This window comes from Schistocerca serialis, chromosome 4, assembly GCF_023864345.2.
Source record: "Schistocerca serialis cubense isolate TAMUIC-IGC-003099 chromosome 4, iqSchSeri2.2, whole genome shotgun sequence".
Classification (NCBI taxonomy): Eukaryota; Metazoa; Arthropoda; class Insecta; order Orthoptera; family Acrididae; genus Schistocerca; species Schistocerca serialis.
In genome coordinates this window covers 384,766,088-384,784,290 of record NC_064641.1, presented here as the reverse complement: position 1 = coordinate 384,784,290, position 18,203 = coordinate 384,766,088, and the positions used below count along the sequence as shown (strand labels likewise).

Sequence of the window (18,203 nt, the reverse complement as noted above, 5' to 3'; positions counted from 1 at the left end):
AACATATTGTTTTCCATGGTGTAGTAGTTCTGCTTTACTTCATGCAATTGCCTTGATGCATATGCTTCTGGATGTTCCAGCTTAAATCACAACCAACTGCCCTATGGATAGTATCAGAGGAGAGGATAAACTCCATCTTTAAATCAGGAAGAACTAGTACTACATCACAAATTAACACTGCCTTCAATATTCTGCGTGCTGTTAAGACATTCGGCTGACAAGAGAAATTTCACACCTTCCTCCACAAATTATTCATGGATTCTGCAATCTGTGCAAAATCTTTTACAAAATTTGCAATCGTAATTGTATAAACTCAGAAATGACTGTAGTTGTGTCATCATTTGCAGCACTGCGAAGTTTGAACTGTCTCTTTTCGCAAGGATCGGTTTGAACACCATTCCCAGTAGCAACATGCTGAAGGTAATTTATCTGCTTCTGCACAAAATGGCACTTATCTATGCTAAGCATCAGATGTGCAGATTGTAACCTGCTGAACACATTTTTTTAAGTGTTCCACATAGTCTGGCATATTCTTTGAAAATATGACAATATTGTCCAAATACACCTTGCAAGTTTTTGGCTTTAACCCCCATAGAACCTTTGGAGCATAGCTGGCTCGTTTTTCAGTCCAAACAGTATTCTTTTATTCTGATAATGCCCCCAACGGACCATGAAAGTGGTCTTTGGTCTATCTTTCAGAACTACTTCCAGTTGGGGGTACCCATTTCTCAGAGCCATTGCGTTACATTTTATATCCTCTCTACTTCGACTTTCATCAGTTATTTTGCTCCCCAAATAGCAAAACTCCTTTACTACTTAAAGTGTCTCATTTCCTAATCTAATTCCCTCAGCATCACCCGACTTAATTCGACTACATTCCATTATCCTCGTTTTGCTTTTGTTGATGTTCATCTTAGACCCTCCTTTCAAGACACTGTCCATTCCGTTCAATTGCTCTTCCAAGTCCTTTGCTGTCTCTGACAGAATTACCATGTCATCGGTGAACCTCAAAGCTTTTATTTCTTCTCCATGGATTTTAATACCTACTCCGAACTTTTCTTTTGTTTCCTTTACTGCTTGCTCAATTTACAGATTAAATAACATCGGGGAGAGGCTGCAACCCTGTCTCACTCCCTTCCCAACCACTGCTTCCCTTTCATGTCTCTCGACTCTTATAACTGCCATCTGCTTTCTGTACAAATTGTAAATAGCCTTTCGCTCCCTGTATTTTACCCCTGCCACCTTCAGAATTTGAAAGAGTATTCCAGTCAACACTGTCAAAAGCTTTCTCTACGTCTACAAATGCTAGAAACGTAGGTTTGCCTTTCCTTAATCTTTCTTCTAAGATAAGTCATAGGGTCAGTATTGCCTCACGTGTTGCAACATTTCTATGGAATCCAAACTGATCTTCTCCAAGGTCGGCTTCTACCAGTTTTTCCATTCGTCTGTAAAGAATTCGCGTTAGTATTTTGCAGCTGTGACTTATTAAACCGATAGTTCGGTAATTTTCACACCTGTCAACACCTGCTATTCTTTGGGATTGGAATTATTATATTTTTCTTGAAGTCTGAGGGAATTTCGCCTGTCTCATACATCTTGCTCACCAGATGGTAGAGTTTTGTCAGGACTGGGTCTCCCAAGGGTGTCAGTAGTTCTAATGGAATGTTGTCTACTCCCGGGGCCTTGTTTCGACTTAGGTCTTTCAGTGCTTTGTCAAACTCTTCACGCAGTATCATATCTCCCATTTCATCTTCATCTACATCATCTTCCATTTCCATAATATTGTCCTCAAGAACATCGCCCCTGTATAGACCCTCTATATACTCCTTCCACCTTTATGCTTTCCCTTCTTTGCTTAGAACTGGGTTTCCATCTGAGCTCTTGATATTCATGCAAGTGGTTGTCTTTTCTCCAAAGGTCTCTTTCATTTTCCTGTAGGCAGTATCTATCTTACCCCTCGTGAAATAAGCCTCTACATCCTTACATTTGTCCTCTAGCCATCCCTGCTTAGCCATTTTGCACTTCCTGTCGATCTCATTTTTGACACATTTGGATTCCTTTTTGCCTGCTTCACTTACTGCATTTATTGTACTTTCTCCTTTCATCAATTAAATTCAGTATCTCTTCTGTTATCCAAGGATTTCTACTAGCCCTCGTCTTTTTACCTACTTGATCCTCTGCTGCCTTCACTACTTCATCCCTCACAGCTACCCATTCTTCTTCTACTATATTTCTTTCCCCCATTCCTGTCATTCCTGTCAATTGTTCCCTTATGCTCTCCCTGAAACTCTGTACAACCTCTGGTTCTTTCAGTTTATCCAGGTCCCATCTCCTTAAATTCCCACCTTTTTGCAGTTTCTTCAGTTTTAATCTACAATTCATAGCCAATAGATTGTGGTCAGAGGCCACATCTGTCCATGGAAATGTCTTACAATTTAAAATCTGATTCCTAAATCTCAGTCTTACCATTATATAATCTATCTGAAACATTCTAGTATCTCCGGGGTTCTTCCATGTATACAACCTTCTTTCATGATTTTTGAACCAAGTGTTAGCTATGATTAAGCCATGCTCTGTGCGAAATTCTACCAGGCGGCTTCCTCTTGCATTTCTTAACCCCAATCCATATTCACCTACTATGTTTCCTTCTCTTCCTTTTCCTACCGTCGAATTCCAGTCACCCATGACTATTAAATTTTTGTCTCCCTTCATTATCTGAATAATTTCTTTTGTCTCATCATGATGAAATCTCTTCGTCATCTGTGGAGCTAGTCAGAATATAAACTTGAACTACTGTGGTAGGTGTGGGCTTTGTATCTATCTTGGCCACAATAATGCGTTCACTATGTTGTTTGTAGTAGCTTACCCGCATTCTTATTTTTTTATTCATTATTAAGCTTACTCCTGCATTACCCCTATTTGATTTTGTATTTATAACCCTGTATTCAGCTGACCAAAAGTCTTGTTCCTCCTGCCACCGAACTTCACTAATTCCCACTATATCTAACTTTAACCTATCAATTTCCCTTTTTAAATTTTCTAACCTATCTGCCAGATTAAGGGATCTGACATTCCACGCTCCGATCCATAGAACGCTAGTTTTCTTTCTCCTGATAACGACATCCTCTTGAGTAGTCCCCGCCCAGAGATCCGAATGGGGGACTATTTTACATCCGGAATATTTTACCCAAGAGGACGCCATCATCATTTAATCATACAGTAAAGCTGCATGCCCTCGGGAAAAATTATGGCTGTAGTTTCCCCTAGCTTTCAGCCGTTCGCAGTACCAGCACAGCAAGGCCATTTTGGTTAGTGTTACAAGGCCAGGTTAGTCAATCATCCAGACTGTTGCCCCTGCAACTACTGAAAAGGCTGCTGCCTCTCTTCAGGAACCACACGTTTGTCTGGCCTCTCAACAGATACCCCTCAGTTGTGGTTGCACCTGCGGTACGGCTATCTTTATCATTGAGGCATGCAATAAGGATATCAAATAAACTCCGCAACATAGTGCTCATTATGCAATGGAAAATACTGTTGAAACACTAATGGACATGTTTATTTTTGGCTTTTGACAAACTTACTTACATAAATGGATGCTAATTATACATACAAAGGTTTATATGTATTCACAATCAGAATAAGGTATACTGTTTTTACAGATGCGGACTTTTATTTTCTGCTGTAAAATGACATTTCTATACTGGTATCATACGATAGTGTTTGCAAGTGATAATTATGTCTTACTACAACATGTTCCGGGCAGAACTTTTGAGAAGCAATTAATAATACCACTGTTTTCACAATGTCTGATACCACAATTACTATTTCCCATCTGTAACATTGATTCTAATATGCTTCTTAAATTAATTACAGTTTTCTCTGCCACATATCCACTTGTCTGCAGGAGATAAATGATTGTGTTCTTGAAAACACATGAGCACATCTGGCAACGAACAACTGAATGAAGCTTCATTATTGGTACTCAGTCACGTAATGCATCTTACAATTCCTCTGAAATAAATGTATTTGTAATGCAGTCTTCAGGCCTGTCTGAAAAAGTAAATGGTTAAAGGCTGGATGTAGTTAGTAGTTCATGGGTGGATTATCTCTCTGTGATACGTTTTCTGTTTAAGGATTTCTGAATTTGAAATGTACGTATTTGTACCAAGAGATTGAACAGATGGCACATGAAGTTGGACAATATAAAAATGTGTGTGTTTTTTCTAGTTTATTTGATAAAGTACGTCCATTGCCATTTCATATTCAAATTGTGACTGCTCTGTATTAAAAATACTGTTTCCACTTAATCCTTCATCCGTGATTAAGGTGTTGGCTTTGCGTACAAATTCTGCAGCAGACTCCATTGTGTCTTTTTTGTCCTTAATTTCTTTCATAGAAACAAAACATGTTATTTTTCGGCAACAAATGTAGTTTCCTCTTTTAAATTTGTCTACATAAGTTTTCAACGCAAGTCATTTACAATAGTGTTTTTTGGCAGCAATAATAGCACAAGGTCTTAAATTGTAATCGTGGACAATCAGACCACGCCGCCTGTATTCTTTAAATTTTTAAATATTTCCATTTTTATTGAAGAATGCTAATGTGATTTTGGAGGGGTTTTTCAAAATCGTACTGCTTTATTACCTCCACTGTTGCACAGTTAAACCTCTTTGCAGTGGCTGACGCACATTTTCTATTACACTTCTGCTTTAACTTTTCTGCATACGCATACATTTTCTTATCTCTCTCTGCAGTAGTTTCTGACAGTTCACTTCATTTACCTCTGTCTGGTGATGAATCATACTCGCTTGTAGAATAACGTTTATCGTTCCTATAATTGCTGTGGCCCCAAAAATACATTCATCCTCAAAAGCATTCTTGTCATCATTTACCACCAGAGATATGCCTCAAAAGAACTTATCATTAATGAGCTCGAATAGTGTATCTGCAAAAGAAAGGTCTTCAGTTCCTTCATCAGTTGCATTATGATACACTGCTGACTGTACCACATGGTTTCGTAAAATATCTACAACATGATTTGCATTGATGTGATGCATGCTGGTTGAAAAAGTTTATAATATTAGTGCGAAAACTTTAAGAAAAAATTTAGTAACAGTACAGTTGCAAATACATTGCTACTACACTCCAAACATACCTGAATATTTAACAGCATGATGCCAGAATGATCTAGGATGTGCAAACACACATACTGCTCTATAGTTAGTTCCTGCTGCATGACAACAGTAGTGGGGAATGCCTGAATGAATGTACTATAAAGGCCCCAATCACAATACCACACAGCACGCAGTGAAGTGGTGGAGCTGCATGCGACAAGGACATACAGTTCACAAGCCACATATCCTTATAACTCGGAAACTAGGCATTCCTCAACAAGTGACTACACCACTGCAATCGGTGAGACACAACCAGCCCAGTATGTTATATTTCACCCAAATAAGACTCGTACAGTTGGAACATCTACCTAGTAAGAGATGTAGAAGTTTCTAAAATCCTACGGAATTTGAAAACAGCTGGGTTAAAAAATAAACTCATCAGTCTCATAAGTAGACACATTTTACCTTTCAAAGTTTCATGAGGAAATGAATTTCTCAACACGGCGCAGTTTCTTATTGATATGGGGTCCCAGTATGGTGCAGCGAGTGCCAAGAAATTGTCACCTCATCCAACCACCATTTCGCAACTTGTCTGCAACAAGCTGTTTCTGGAGAGGTGATCGAGCCTGTTGACAACTGAGGTCCAAACATTACAGCAGCACTTCGGCAATATAAGACTTTCTCCTGATCAGCAAACAATATCATTACTGTGCTGGAACACCACCACAAGATATCAATGATAAGAAGATTGACATACAGCTACTAATAAATTCTTGTTGAGCTGTCACAACCCTTTTGTGAAATATCTTCAGAACTGCCTACAGGAGTTGCTGAAGGAGATATGGACACACAATGGGACAGCAAACTAGACATGTCTGAGCCAATTAACTTGTAGTGGTTTAAAGTTCTAGGAATTTTGTCTGAGATAAATCAAGACAATTTAATTGACTATGTTGACAAAAATATGTTAAGCTTTATGACACTATTTAAAAATAGCACCCTAAAGAGATTTTTGCTATTAGCAACATTTAACTTCAAAATCAGATTTGTGAAATACTGAAATACTATGAAGCTAAATACTGATGATCTGTTAAGTGCCTACCTAAGCTTTTAACTTGGATGACAGTAATGCTGTTCTTCTAACATGCTGCTCCAGCTTTTGGAGCATTGTTGCTCTCTGTGAACAATGAAATGAGATGGCAAGTGGAGCCTAGTGATCTGTCGGCATGCCTTGAACAATTGCTGACCACCTATTCATACTGCCCACACCACAGTGTCCAACCTGCTGCACTGTGTGCTCCGGAGAGCTCCTGATCCATGAACCTCGCAGCACCTTACTTGGTGCTCACAACATTAAGGAACTATGCCATCTTAAGAAGCTCATTTCCACAAGCAACTCTGAAAGGTAAAATGTCTTTGCTGACAAGACTGATGAGTTTTTTGTCACGGTTACATTCATATATCTGCAGATGCCGACATGGAACTTGTGAATGTAGAAAAGGGTCTTGTTGATGTGGATAGCATTTATGTATCCACACAGACTTGTACCTACTATCATCCTCCCAAACCAAGCAACATCCTTGGCAAACTGCATTGCCTGACAAAAAAAGTGAAGCACCCAGGAGACATGGTTGGGTGTCAATCCAACTTTGTACACACACACACACACACACACACACACCATTGGCAGGTATGAAAATGGTTATGAGCTGCAATTCCCTCTGACAGGTAGAACGGCCACAGTTTTTGCTGTTGTTGTTATCATTGTTGCGGTAGAAAAGATGTGTTCCACAGTACTGAAGATGAAAAAGTGATCATAGCTCCAAAGGTTATCATTTTAGAGCCCACATTTACTGGACAAGTTTTCCTTGTTTTGGTGGGTACTACCACCTCTCAAAATATTCCTCCTTTTTTAAAAAAAAAACACTCTGTATGTATAAGTAGCATGAATAATGTCAGATGATGTGTGATCATTGTCAAAGACACATATTTGTGTGAGATGGCAGTCTCTGCACCTGACAGAGTTTGCAGGTCTGCAGGTGGTTAGCTGGTTGAATCATGCAGTATCCAGATCTGTGGGGCATTCGGATGTGACACTGGCCCGATGTTGGACTATATTGGTATGTCAGAACGAACACACTTGTCTCCAAGGTTCCAACTGACCACATGGGAGGATCACCGTTACTGTGAACATCATAACCCCTTCACACCTCTGACTACTGTCCACAAAAAAATAATGGAGTCCCTGCTACATTCTGTGCCATCCTGTACCATTGGTTGGACAGGCAGCTGACAGACTAGGGAATTATTATACCATGTGTAGGCTGCCGTTAACGCCACAACACAAATGGCAAGTGGTGACATTACTTGGACGCATGGACTGGTGAGAATCACATCGTACAGTGTTCAGTGAGGAATCACAGTTCTGCACTATTCCAAATGACCACTGCCAGTGAGTATGATGGTGAAACAGGAAGAAGTGTGAAACAGGAAGAAGTCCTATCCTTCCAGTGTTTTGGACAGGCACAGCGGTGTTACTTCTGGTGTCAAGGTGGGAGAGCCATTGGGTATGACATCAGGTCATAGCTGGTAGTGACTGAAGGAACTTCTGATTGTACAAAAACAGGCATCCTTTGTTGGTACAAAAACAGGCATCCTATGTTCTCAAAGTGTTATCTATCACTCAACAGTGTTGTGGTACAATTTTCCAACAAGCATGTGTTTATTAACAGCATGCATTATGTTGAGGTTCTCCTGTGACCATTAGGATCGCCATATAAGTTCTCCAATGGAACATGTGTAGAACCAGTTCGGATGTCAATTCCAACCTGCTGGCAGTATCCAGGATATTAACCTTAGATTACTAAACACTCGTAAAATTAACTTACATCTGGTAGCCCCTTTGCTGTTCCCACCAATCTGGATTGGATTGTTTGGAGGAAGAGACCAAACAGCGAGGTCATCGGTCTCATCGTATTAGGGAAGGATGGGGAAGGAAGTCGGCCGTGCCCTTTCAAAGGAACCATCCCAGCATTTGCCTGGAGCGATTTAGGGAAATCACGGAAAACGTAAATCAGGATGGCCGGACGCGGGATTGAAACGTCGTCCTCCCGAATGCGAGTCCAGTGTGCTACCACTGCGCCACCTCGCTCGGTCCCACCAATCTGGATACAGGAACAACACATGCTCTTGAGTACTTTCATGGCAAATGTTGTTTTTAATAACGGCCGAATTATTTATTTTCTGACTTCAGCAGTTTGCTGAAGCATGTGTCATAAATATAACGAATGTTTAGTGACAGTGTGATTATGTTCTAATAGTTAGTATATTTGTTTTGATACTTAGAATTTATCTTAGTGTGCCATCTTAGGCGAAATGTAAAGCTGTCACAGTTAGAAGAGTATTAGTTTGTATCACATTGACCCTTTCAGTGCTAATCTTATCTTTTGTAACTGAAGTCAGAACAATATGGAGTTTGATTTTGACACTAACATACTGTGTGATTTTACTTGAAGAAGTTGATAAAGACACAAACCATGGAGAATTTAGCGAAGAAGAAGATTTTCTTGAAGAAGTTAACATTTTGTTTACAACAGTGATGAAGACCCAGACTTTGAAGCAACAAATGAGGAAATCAAGGAATCAGAGGAATAATTTTTGGATGACCAACAAAGACTGAGCTCCTCTTCCTTAGACTGTAATAGCAGTGTCTAAAGGAGAAGGCTCTGTACTCACTGTGTGTGTGTAAAATACTATTGGAATTATAGTAATAATAATAATTTGTAACTAGAAGAAAACATAAATTATGATTACTTTCTCAATAACATTTTGAGCAGAAAATTGTCATAGGGTATGAAACAGGACAGTTTGTACTTATTTTGTATGTAACATACCACTGGAGAGCTAATATTTGCAATTAACTAGTGCATAACCTATACATTATGACTTCTTTTGAATACAATTTGGAGCAGAAAAATTTACGGTGGCTTAGTAGCAAAACAACATTTTCCGCCCTTTAGTACTCTAGGGCTAAGGGCCAGTTGCACCAGCAGCGGGCCAGCTTACCTTAGGAGAGGACATGACAGCCTTCTGACACCATTCCCAACTGAATCAGTGCATACATACAGGCCAGAGGATGTGCAATGTCATACTATTAAGTAGGCTCATGCTGCCAAGATCCTCGTAAATCTGACTCCGTGTTGCAATCACTGTAATAACATTACATACAATTCAGTTTGTTTCCTCCTCCTCTTCTGGGTGCTTCACTTTGTTTTGTCAGGCAATGTCTATGACAGTTCCAGACAATTGTCTCTACACATGTAATCATTTTTGCTGTAAAACATGCTCCATGCACCCACACTTTATTCCTAATGCCAGCACCACCAATGGATTGTGTTCAACACCCCCTCCCCCTTTTCACCGAATGGCAAAATTTTATTATTTACTAAATTACATATTTCCTATCCTCCTCCCATTCTCTTTTTCATTTCTGCCTATTTCTTAATTTATTACACATTCCACTTCTTCTTTAATCCATCTTTTCCCACACTGTCCTTTCTACCATCTTGGAGCTAAGGCTGGCATAATGCTTACAAATGAACTACCTGTAGTCTCCTACCCTTTGGCACATCTGAATCTCACGTCATGTTGGTCTTTCTCAATCTAGGATATGAGTAGCTTGCCCCTCCCTTCCAACCCTCTAAATCAATTCCTCTCTCTTCACTAAGGAAGAAACATACACATTCTGAAAGCTAAGAATAGTAATTTCTACTTTTAAGTCTTTCTATTGACAATACTTAAAGTTTCGGTTCTTGTAAGTACAGGCCAACCAATTCTGTTTTGTTGTAATTAAGAATTTTCTCAACTGAAGTTTCCTTTTGACACAGCTATGTTGATTTTTGTCTTACATATGAACAACAGATGATTGGTACAGCTAATGCAGTACATTTAACAATTCTTTCAGCAAAGCAGTAAACTATGGCACAACGGAAACTGACTTTTTAAAAGTTGTATAAAACACACACTCCTTTTAATAAGGTGAAAAATGGCAACAGTACTGATATGCATCAGGCACATGCTTAATACAGCAACAATACTTGATATACGTAGCTTAGTAAAAGTCAGAAAAATAGAGAAAAACGCCGAGCAAATTCTTACTCAACAAAACAGAAAAAATGCAAATCTTTGAACACATGAAGATATTGTGAAATGGTATTAAAATGATTTCCTTCTCTATAGAGCTTGTATGAAGTGGAAATAAATTCTTTTCTTGCACTTTAATAATATGCATGAAAGTAATTTTCTTCCAAAATTTCATTGCTTTTGTAGCATTTACATGTAACCAATAAGAAAGATGTTTGATAATTTTCCAGTTTTATTACTCCATTCCTCAGAGTTGCACGTAGAAAATATACTATACAAATTTATGTCATTTCTATGTACAGATATACAGTATTGCAATGAACATTATAAACATTGCAGTTCAAACAGGAACTTAAAAACCATACTGATTCTCTTTTGGAAAGGATGACAATTCAAATTGAAGTAATCATGATTCGGTTCATTTCTATCCAAGTTACATCACAAGATTCTAATGTTCTAGACCAGTTTACAACTAAACAAATACCACATAAATGAAACAAATACAGACCAAGAGTCCATATTTTTATTGCTACTGTGGTCACCTAATAATGTAATAAAAAGGTACTCCCGTTATTCACAAGAAAACACACAGTATTTTGTACCTTTAATGCCTATAAAACATTATTTACAGTATTAAAAAAATATTTATATAAATCTATATTCACACCAGGCAACATAATGCAATTGCACAGTTTTGTAGAAATTCGTGGGCCTGTAAATTCATATGACAAACTCAATATATGACTTCAGTTCTGCTACCTGTTGTTATCATCACATTCTTCCTCTTCATCATCATCCTCCTCTTCTTCACTAAGTAGACATTCTGGCGGAAAACTTATCGGAGGGCCTGCCAGTTGTTCACGAGTTACAGGTGCAAGCAGTGATCCAAGTACTGATATGAGGCTGTGGCAGGAGATGCACTCTAGGGCCCAATCCAGTGAAACTGGTGCTATACCATACTGTCTGAAGAGTTCTGGAACAAGATTGTATGTCACAAATTATTATAAATGCTTTACACACAACTGATATACGCAGGGACTTCAGAAAATAAGATTCACATCATTCCACGCTAAGACCATTATGCAACAAGAGCAACGTGTTGCCCTGGTTTCCTGCAGACAGTCCTGCTATGGAATGTATAACAGGTGCACCACAGAGTGTGTTTAAAATGGTATGGCAACTGGAAATACACTACAAAGTTGAAGTATGTGGGATAGTATGATTCTTGTGGGTAAAAAATCTGAACTGCACACAGATTCATCGTGAAATCTGGGGTACATGGACCAAATGCAATGTCACGTCAAGGCACAGCGAAATGGCGTCAACAATTTGACCAAGGCCAAGCAGATGTGGGTAATGGGGATCAGGAAGCCCATATCTTGCATCTGCAATTTACATCTTCTCGGCAAGCTGAAAGAACACCTGGGGAATCAGATTCCCCAATGGTGAGTACGTTCACATAGTGGTTCTCGAATAGTGGACTGAGAGTTCAATTAGCAAAGGACCTAGGACTTACTGTTTCTGGCCTCAACACGATTGTGAGAAATTGGCCCATTGTCAAAACAAGTGCAAGACAATCTAGATCCATGGCAAAAACATGTAAATAGACTGGGCCTTCAGCATATGATAGTTTGTTAGCACAAGAGAATCACGAATTCCACTTTATGGCTACATTCTGAGAGAAAAGGTGCACGAGTTACCTGCAAAAATGGGGATCACCAACTCCACAGCATCAAATGTTTGGATCGACTGATTTAAAAGTCATCACAACAGTGTTTATAACCAGCTGTATGATGAAAGTGTAAGTGCTGATAGTTGAACTGTGGATAAATGGAAAAAAGACCAGCAAAATATCTTTCTTTAAAGACTACGACCTAGAAAAATATTTTTTATACTGTTGAAACTGGTCTTTTTTAACATATTAACAAGACCTTTTGTTTTAAAGGTGAGAAATGCCTTGGTGAGAAACTGAGTAAGCAGAGGATAACCGTTTTACTTATGGAAAAAGACTGATGGGTCTGAAAAATTACCTCCTTACGTAGTTGGTAAATTGAAAAAGCCTAGGTGTTTGAAAAATGTGAGCACTCTAGCCACTAATTATGATTTCAGCAGCACTGCATGGATGACCAGTTTCATCTTCACTTCCATCATGCATGCAGAGTATACTAAAATGGGAACAAAAAATAGGAAATAATGCTGCTACTTGACAGGTCTCCAGCACACTCTGACAATCTGCAGCTCAGAAATATTAAGTTAATGTTCCTGCCCCCTAACTCTACAAAGCTTCAATTGTTAGATCTAGGAATCATCCATTCATTTAAATGGAAACATAGAAAAATGCTGATCTAAAAGGCTGTATTTATTCACGATAATGGCACAGACCCAAAATCTATGACCATGTCACTTTTGGAAGCTATGCACTATGTAGCCAAAGGATGGATGGATGAGCTTCCTTTAACCATTTCTAACTGTTTCATGAAAGCAGGATTTATATTCACAGGAAACAAACAGGAACCATTGGAAGACTTGTCTAAGGCTACAGAAGGCATGTCGTCTACATTTCAAGAGTATGCCAGTGTTGACGCTTCAGCAATCACTTCAGAGGTACAAACAGTAGATAGCATCCTTATCAATCCTTTTAAAGAAGGGAAGAGAGAGGTGATTGGTGAAAAGAATGATGAGGATGATGACCAAGACCCAGTTGTGCCAAGCACTAGAGAAGCTATGGGGGCTATTAACATTTTCAGGATGTACGCTGATAGTGCATCAGTTGGTAATAACATGTTTGATGCTTTGTATACTGTGGAGAGAAAAGTGAAGCTATTGATGTTAGAAAGAAACAAGAACAATTAATTATTTCAGATTTTTTAAACAGGCAAAATTTAAATTATATTAATTTCATATTCTGAACAATACAAAGAGAAAGACAGTAAGAGCAATTTATTCATTTTTGCTTGTTGTGTTTCCTATGCTCTCCTGTATTTTACACTTGTTTGGGTCAGTCCACTGAAAACTGTAAAAAGGTTTTTTTTTACTGTAGCTGGAATTAGTGAAGTGTGGTGGCTTAAAGCATAGGATTTCTGGTCATATCAGTATGGGGTTGTCAATGGAAGACCAAATATGGGTAATGCAGGACTAGGGCTAATAATGAATAAGAAAACAGAAATGCAAGTGAATGCATTATAATAATCAAAACTGACACAAAGCAAACAATTGCCACAGTAGTATGACTTACATCCTACTACTCCATGAGAGATTGAAAATGTGCATGAAGAAATAAAATAAATTACTCAGTTTTGGGAAAAAAAAGAAGAAGAGGAAGGAGAGAGCTGGGGGGGGGGGGGGGGGGGGGAATGAAGGGGAAGTCACATGATAAAATTTTGCCAAGGATACAATTTAATCATTACAAACACTTGATTTAGGAATTGTGAAATAAGGTTTAGATATGTTATGCAATGGTGAAACAGAGGTTTAGAAACCTGATTTGAAACTGCAAAACATTCCCAAGAGCAGATATTGACTTGGACCACAATTGTTTGGTTATGAATTGGGGGGAAAAAAACCACAGAAATTCAACAGATGGGACCTGGATAAATTGCAAGAACCTCTGGTGATTACAAGTTTCAAAGGGAGCATTAGGCAACCACTGACTAAAACAGGGGGAAGGAATAGAATAGAAGATGAATAGGTATCTTTGATAGATGAAATTGTGAAGGCAGCAGACGATCAAACTGGCAAAAAGATAATGCTCAGTAGAAGTCTTTGGATAACATACATGGTAGTGAATTTAACTAATGAAACAATAAAATATTTGTTTTGAACAAGAGGGAGTGAGACTGACGAATTGGAAAATAGAAGGGCAGGAATGGCTAGCAGAGAAATGCAAAACTAGTAGAAGTACATATGTCTGTAGGAAAGATACATATTGCCAACAGGAAAATTAAAGTAAACTTCAGAGACAGAAGCTGTTGTATGAATATCAAGAGCTTAGATGGAAAGGCAGTACGAAGCAAAGAAAGGAAGGCTGACAGGTGGAGGAACTATACAGAAAGACTGTAAAAAGGAAAGAAACTTCAAGACAGTACTGGGGAAGTAGAAGATGAAGCAGGTGAAAGTGGAGATGTGATTCTGACAAAAGAATTTGATGGAGCATTGAAAGACCTAAGACGAAACAAAGCACTTTGAATCCCTCAGAATTGTTGAGATCCTTTGGAAAGAAAGCCAGTCATGACATAATTATTCCACTTGGTGTACAAGATATATGAGACAAACAAAATACACTCAAACTTAGGAAAGAATGTAATAATTCCAATTCCAAAGAAGGCAGGTGCTGACATTTGTGAATATAACCCTGTGAATATCAGAACATTACCCAATTATCAATTTAAAAGTCATGGTTGCAAAATACTATCACGTATTGTTCACAGAAGAGAAATATTGGTAGAAGCCGACTGCGGGGAATATCAGTTTGGTCTCCAGACAAGTGAAGAACGCACGAGACAATACTGACCCTGTGACTTAAGTTAGACGGTATGCCTGAACAAAGGCAAAACTACATTTACAGTATGATGATATCACTCAATTATGTAGTGTTGTATCGCATGCGCCGTGTGTGTGTTTTTACAAACACCATGCCGTCAAACATTTCGTTATTCTTCTAATGTGCAGGTGGAAGCCAGTTTTTTCTGTCACGGAATTTCAGCAGATGCTACCAAGTTCACATTGGTAGTAAGCCAGCTAGTACATTACAGAAGTGCAAGATATAATTACCTTGGCACCAAAGTTTAACTTCTATGATCGGCTTAAAGCAGAATTGGTCTGGCGAGTGGCAGCTCTGCAGGAGAACCAAATCCGTCAGGTTCTCATTCAGGAGTGTATTAGAGACAGAAAGCCTTTGCACTAATTGCCGCATCCAGGAAGCAATGTAGATGTGGAAACTATTCTGAGCAGCTTACTGTGCACAATATGGAACAGTCATTGGCACTACCTGTCAAAGCAATCACAGCATCACAGTTTGACACACCCTTGGACATTGTAGTGGAGTCGGCAGATAAAATCCACAACATGATGACAACTGTACTGCTCACGGATTACTATGCCTTGGCAACCAAGGTGGATCTACTGCTATCTCAAAGTGACTCGAGCAATAACTGAGGGCAGAATGAATACTGCCAATGACTGCGCAGCAGATAATCAACGACCTCCTCCGCTACTGATTCTGAGCAGCAAGGTTTCTGCTGGTATCACGCGAAATTCAGGGAGCAAGCATGCAGATGCACAACTCGCTGCATTTACCCAAATAGCAGCAGCAGTCATAAGTAGGCGGCTCCTCCGATTGCCGATCAGTGTCTCCACGCCTTTTTTGCTAGTGACAGGCGCTCCAGCTGAAAATATTTAATAGAACTGGATCCGATTTGTCAATTTATCCACAGAAGTCACCACCCTCACCACCCACATTATTCTATCTGATCACTGCAAAAAAACTCGGTCATAACAACGTTTGGCACACGGCACTTGGAACTAGACCTGGATTTAAGATGAGCCTTCGTGTGAAATTTTTGCCTAACCTATCATCAGAGCGAACTTCCTCATCCATTACAATCTGCTGCCGGATGTGAAGAACTCACACCTATTTGACAACACAACATGTTTATCAGCACCCAGGTTTTGGTGGGGTGCAACCATTCATACCGAGAAAGTAATTCGGGCAGCAGACAACCAGTATGGAGAGCTGCTGCATGTATTTCTGGCTCTAACATGAACCTTTGGAGCACCTAAGGAGGTAAGGCATAACACTGTCTACTCCATAAAGATGACTGATGGTTCCCTCATATATTGCAGATGATGATGATTGGCTCCACATCATCTTAAAACTGTGAAGGTAGAGCTCCACAGTATGACTTGTGAATGTGGAATGTGGCCTTCCAACAGTCCCTGGTCCTCACTGCTACATTGGTCCCAGAAAAGGGTGGTGCATGAAAGCCTTGTGGTGACTACAAATCCCTGAATGTCAGAACAATACCAGACAGATTTCCAGTGTCATTGTTACACAACTATAATTGTGTGTTGAGTGGTGCAGTTATTTTTAGCATCTTTGACTGCACTAAAGCTTAACACATAGATCCCTGTAGATGAATGAGACAGTCCCATGAGAGCAATCATCACTATTTTTGACCAGTTTGAGAGGAAATTTATGACTTTTGAACTCCGGAGTGTTGCTCAAACATGGAATGTTTCATTGGCTCAGTGCTACAGGGACTAACTTCTTCTTTTGCTTACATGGATGATATTTTAGTTATTTTGTCAGTGACAGATTAACATCGACAGCATTTACTGGAAGTGTTCAAGCAGTTGGAACACCACGGCGTAGTCTAAACACTGCTAAGTGTGTCTTTTGTCAGTCCCAAGTGAATTTCCCAGGGCATAGAATAACAGCAGCAGGATTGCTACCACTGCCAGAGAAGGTGGAAGGCATCTTACGGGTCTCAAGCCCAAATACGGCCAAGAAATTGCATTGATACCTCAACATGTTAATTTTTTATCGCCGTCACTTGCCACACAATGCCGAGTTACAGGAGCAGTGCTCGCCAGCCCAAAGAACAAGTGTAACTTGCCTATAGCACGGACTGATTGCAAGTGTGTGGCATTTGAAGCAGTCAAACAGAGCATCCCTGATGCTGGACTAGTGGCGCACCCTGAGCCTACCACACCTCTGGCAGTAGTAGCTGACGCTGGCCAGATGGCGACTGGTGCAGCGTTATAACAACATAATGACACATGGCAACCACTCGGATTTTTCTGGCGTAATTAATCGCTCTCACAAAAGCTGTGGAGTGCATAGACAGAACTTCTGGCCATTTATGACATCATCAAATACTTCAAGGCCTCACCTAGAAGCTTTATTATCTATACCAACTAACCTGCTAACTTACGCCTTTCGCCAGAACAATACGAACTGTTCACCTAGGCAACACAGTCAGCTAATGTTCACCTTGCAATTTGGAATGGATGGACGGCACATGTAGTGGCCGATTGTTTGTATCAGGTCGGAAGTATAACTAGCAGGATTGGCTGCACCAAACTTGCTGCAGCTCAACAATCAGATCAAGAAACTACACGGACTTTCAGCAACAGAAACATTGGCGTTGGATCTCCAACTTATCCAGATTCCAGGGAGTAGTGTCACACTGTATTGTGACATGACCACATAAAAACTGCGGTTGTTCCTACCTACTGCCTTCAGAAGGGACATCACCAATATGCTACACGACTAATGTCACCCCAGTATTTGCCAATGACTCAAGTGACAAATCGTTATGTGTGACTGGGAATACAGAAAGACTGCCATGAATGGGTGAGGTGGTGTCTTAAATGACAACACTACAAGATACACTGCCACGTGCAAGCAGCAACAGGAAACTTTCCAATCACAACGACCCATTGCAATCGCATCTATATCGACGTTATTGGTCCAGTGCCTTCATCTGATTGTAAACATTACATACTTACAATGATAGATCGTTACACCCATTCACAGGAAGCTGCACCAGTGAACAACGATACAACAGAAACTCTGGCTTTTGCTTTCATGTCATGCTGAGTGTTGTGCTTTGGCTGTGTTACACATCACAACAGATAGAGGATGACAATTTGAATCAGACTTTTTCAGGCAACTCAAAGTTTTGTGGCACAACTCACCACAAAATGATGAGTTGTTACCCGGCCAGCAATAGAATGATCGAGAAATGGCACCGCTCGTTTAAACAGCACTCACGTGCCATGACACTGAGTGGACCAAGGCCCTTTCCACAGTATTACTTGGCTGCAGAAAGACTTTCAAATCAGATCTAGACAGAATGAGATTTTCACTCTGCAGCGCAGTGTGTGCTGATATGAAAGTTCCTGGCAGAATAAAACTGTGTGCCGGACCGAGACTCGAACTCGGAA

General features: G+C 39.7%; 1 protein-coding gene across 3 annotated transcripts in view; it reads right to left on the bottom strand.

Moving 5' to 3' along the window:
- Positions 1-10,491: 10,491 nt before the first annotated feature.
- The window catches only part of LOC126474879 (breast cancer type 1 susceptibility protein homolog), a 274,197-nt gene continuing 266,485 nt past the window's right edge, over positions 10,492-18,203 (bottom strand). For 2 of the 3 annotated variants that reach the window (XM_050102369.1, XM_050102370.1), the window contains one exon: positions 10,492-11,229. In XM_050102369.1, coding sequence (XP_049958326.1) covers positions 11,012-11,229 — 218 coding nt within the window. In that variant the 3' untranslated portion in view covers positions 10,492-11,011. The remainder of the gene's footprint in view (positions 11,230-18,203) is intronic. The other variant, XR_007586593.1, reaches the window with a different exon arrangement.